General features: G+C 42.1%; 1 protein-coding gene across 1 annotated transcript in view; it reads right to left on the bottom strand.

Moving 5' to 3' along the window:
* LOC101848909 (A disintegrin and metalloproteinase with thrombospondin motifs 5) overlaps window positions 1–4,080 on the bottom strand; it is a gene marked incomplete in the record, with an annotated part of 64,859 nt that overhangs the window by 1,518 nt on the left and 59,261 nt on the right. The window contains 2 exon segments of the mRNA XM_013086722.1: window positions 1,238–1,306; window positions 3,003–3,164. Coding sequence (XP_012942176.1) covers window positions 1,238–1,306; window positions 3,003–3,164 — 231 coding nt within the window.

Genomic DNA, 4,080 nt, shown 5'->3' with positions numbered 1-4,080 from the left:
AGGATCTAAAGTAGGCGCCAAACAAACCTAACACAAATACTAATATGCACATCATTTCCAACATCATAACATCATCACCGCCAGCATGAATAATCATCATTATGATCACCATCACAATTACCATTACCGTCACTGTCACCATCACCGCCATCATCACCAGAATCATCATCATCATCGTCATCATCATCATCATCATCATCATCATCATCATCATCATCATCATCATCATCATCATCACATCATCATCATCATCGTCATCATCATCATCATCATCATCATCATCATCATCATCACCATCATCATTACCGACTTAACAATTCCACTTTCCCTTGTTTCGTTTCTCTAGAAAACAAAGCAATTTGCACCATGGCAATACATTCTTACGTAACCAACCTTGCACCTTGTACCTTGTGTGAAGGACCGACATTACTGCACAAGGGGCATCCCCATAAGCGCTCCGTCCCCCGAAAAAGCACATCTGGAAGTTGGTAAATGCTGACGGTTACAAGCAATGGTTGATTCCATAGCCTTCTGCTCCTCCCACTAGGTCTTGAACTTCTGCAGGTGCCCCATTCAATTCAAAAACTAACGAAGTTGCTCAAGATGATGGTATTCCGACTCTTCTTGTTCTTTTTCTCGTTTTTCACTGACCGATCGTACAATTTCAGGTTTCCTTTCAGGTCTTGCTTTCCCAGCGAGCTCATCAGTCCGCTCATTGCCCTTGACTCCAGCATGGCCTGGTGTTAAGATCCACGGGATCTTTTTCACTGTTGTCTTCTTCAGGAGCTCTGTCCATTCAGCTCTAAGGTTCCCACTTTCAATCTTCCTCAGAGTGCTCTGAGAGTCTGTGATAAAGACCACATGTGCTTGTCGAGTTGTTGTGATCCGTTTGAGAGCCTGAGTGATTACCTCTATCTCCATTCTCATGCTAGATGTCGTCATATCATAAGCTCTCTGCTGCTCCTGCACCAATCTGTCACTCACTCTTGCTGAGAAGCCCCATCCAGATTTTTCCCCTCGTATAACAGATCCATCCGTGCCGTGAGTTTTCTTCAATCAGTTGTCGTATCTCAGCCTCCGTCGCCCCCTGCGGCCACTCTCTACATTCTCTGTTCAGCGTAATCAACAAAATATGTACACCAAAATCAGAACACGGGACAAAATAAAAAAATAAAAAACCCCCAAACATAGCTATTATGTACCTTACTGGCACAAGCACAGAGAGTGCTGGACATACCTGGTCGTGGTGTGGTCACCCGTGGGGGAGGCGTGGTCACTCTGAGTGTGGTTCTTCTGGTTGTTGTCACTGCCGGACAGAATGTTGTAAGATAAGATACATCTTTATTGTCCAGATCTTTGCACTTTGGTTTGGTGTTAAACCACGTACACATATTTATATACACACACACGCACACACACACACACACACACACACACACACACACACACACACACACACACATCTACACACACCCACAAAAAATACGCACAAACGCAGGCTTACAGTCACTGATAGGAGTACATCTAAATCACACTGGAATATATGCCTACCTCGGCTAAATTAACACGTCAATGTTGAATTAAATCCTACTGTTTAAGTCAAAAATAGGGTAGATACTTTACTTGTATCCTCCGCTTATTCCCTTTTGGGTGCCGCGGGAGAAAGAGACGTCTCTCTGTCGCCAGCCGGAGAACTTGGGTTAGGGGGATGTCGTGGGTGGTTATTGTTTCCCTGACTCCATCTATCCAGGTCTTTCTCGGTTGCCCTCTAGCCTTGTTGCCACTGAATATTTTGATGTACACACGTTCAGCTGGATGATGTGTTGGTAATTGCATGACATGTCCGAACCATTTGATTCTCTGGTGTTGGAAGTGAAGCATGACATCATTTGTGCCCACCTTTCTCTGATTACTGAGTCTCTAATTTTGTCTCGCCTGGTCTTGTTTACAGCTTTTCTAAGACATTGCTTTTCACATGTTGTAATTCTTTGCTCTAATGTCTTGTTCGTGGTCCATGTTTGGCTTTGATAGGTGATTGTTGGGGTTAATAAAATGTTGATCATTTGGAGCTTTGTTGTCTTGGGAATGTTGGCATGTTTCAGTAGTGGAGTAAGCTTGTAACTAACATTATTGGCTTGTTGTACTCGTGTTTAAATTGTATTTCTCTATTCAGTCGCCCATCCTCTGTGAATATACTTTCAAGGTACTTAAATTCTTGGACTTGTCTGAGACTGTTGTTGATGATGTGCATCCTGAGTGGTCCTGGCTTTCTGCTTACTTTCATTGTCTCTGTTTTTTATGTTGATCTTCATGTCGTTGTCGTTACATTCTTTGTTTAATCTGGTGATGTGATTTTGGAGACTTCGTTCATCTTTGTGTGCTAGGCTTTGGTCACCAGGGAAGAGTAATTCTTTTAGGGCGTCTAGTTCTGTGTTGGCCTCTTTTGTAACTCTATACATATAGGTGATAAATAGTATCGGTGATAGGACACAACCTTCTCTTACTCAGAATGTTATCTCGAACCATTCTGAGAGTCCCTCCGACGTTCTTACTGCAGCTTTTGTAAATGGCGCCGATGTTATCTAACAGTTGGCCTCTTACAGTGTAGTTTCCGGGTGGAAAAAAGTACAAAAGTCTTTTGATTTGTCAGTCGCTTTCATACGGAACTGATCAACAGCAACAAAAAACAACAAATCAATAGTAAGAAACAAAATCCAAACAACGTAAGAATGAAATTGTGACTGCCATTATTACCACATTCTTCCAAATTAACAATAAGAGCACCAGAAACAAAAATAGCAACAACAACAACATAACAACAATAACAACAACAACAACGATAACAACAACAGCAACCCACACAACAGCAACAAGAAAAACAAAAGCAGAAACAACAACAACGATCTAAACAACAATAATAGCTACAACAACTACAACAAAACAGAAAGAACAACAACAACAACAACAACAACAACAACAACAACAACAACAACATCACTTACAGTTGGGGTCCGGTGTGACAGAGGTGGTGTGGGTGGTGGTGGAGGTGGTGGTAGTGGGTCTACGGTCACTACAGGTCTGACAACACTGGTCCAGGAGGATGCTAGTCCCGTACTCACAAGCACTGCGCCGACAAAATATCCTCTTGTCGCCGTACTCACAGTCTGCGGAGGGGAAGAGTCCCTTTGGTTTTTCTATTTAATATTGTGGAGAAGGATTATCTCACACTTTCTTTCTTTCTGTCTCTCTTTCTCTATATCAGGCGCGGATCGTCCATAGAGCATGCTCGTGCAGTGCCGCCCAAAAGTTTTTATTGGTCTTTTACGTAAAGCACAATCAATAATAAGATAAAAGACGACAGAAACAAATACTAGATCTAGTCAAGTATTATATCAAAACAAGGTCCTTTCTGGCGCCGTAACTGTCATTTCTGTGTCTTTCGCGCCGTAAAACAAAGCCCACGCGTTTTAACTAAACGTAACAGGAGATTCAACAGTGATAACCTGACCTTTAAATTGCTCTTTGGGACAACCAAAGCGATGACGACACTCGTAGCGAGTTTGGCGGTACAATAATATTAATAAGTCGGCACATCTCAAATGTGCTCCTGCCGAATAGTGCCGAAATATAGCCCACAACAGGCAGTCTAAAAATAAACGCCATAGATTATTCTATGCCGGAGCTATCCAGCAGAGTGCTCAAGTGAATTCTGATTGGTTCATTGTCTTGCCTCTAGGCTATTTTAAGTGACTCTGTGACCGTGACACTGAGAGGGGTGAACGTGACATACTCAAGTCACCGTCCTATGAGTTGTGTCTTTGAATGTTTTTGTTGTGGAGTGGTGAAAGTTATTACCGGGTACTTGAGTATTCAGTTTTAATGCAGGATGAACGAAATTGATGTTTGGCTAACATCAAGCTCTATAAATAGAAGCGACAAGTAAAAAAGAATGAAAATAAAAGCATGAGGTTCCCCTTCACCAACATAAAGATCCTAAAATTATACACCATCCAATTTACTATGCCCTTGGTTATCTTCAGCTTGTGATAGCTTAATTAATTGTGCACACCCACTTTTAGC

The sequence above is a fragment of the Aplysia californica genome, unplaced genomic scaffold (genome assembly GCF_000002075.1).
Source record: "Aplysia californica isolate F4 #8 unplaced genomic scaffold, AplCal3.0 scaffold00496, whole genome shotgun sequence".
Lineage (NCBI taxonomy): Eukaryota > Metazoa > Mollusca > Gastropoda > Aplysiida > Aplysiidae > Aplysia > Aplysia californica.
The sequence above is the reverse complement of the archived record's forward strand: the minus strand, read 5'-3'. Positions and strand labels throughout refer to the sequence as shown.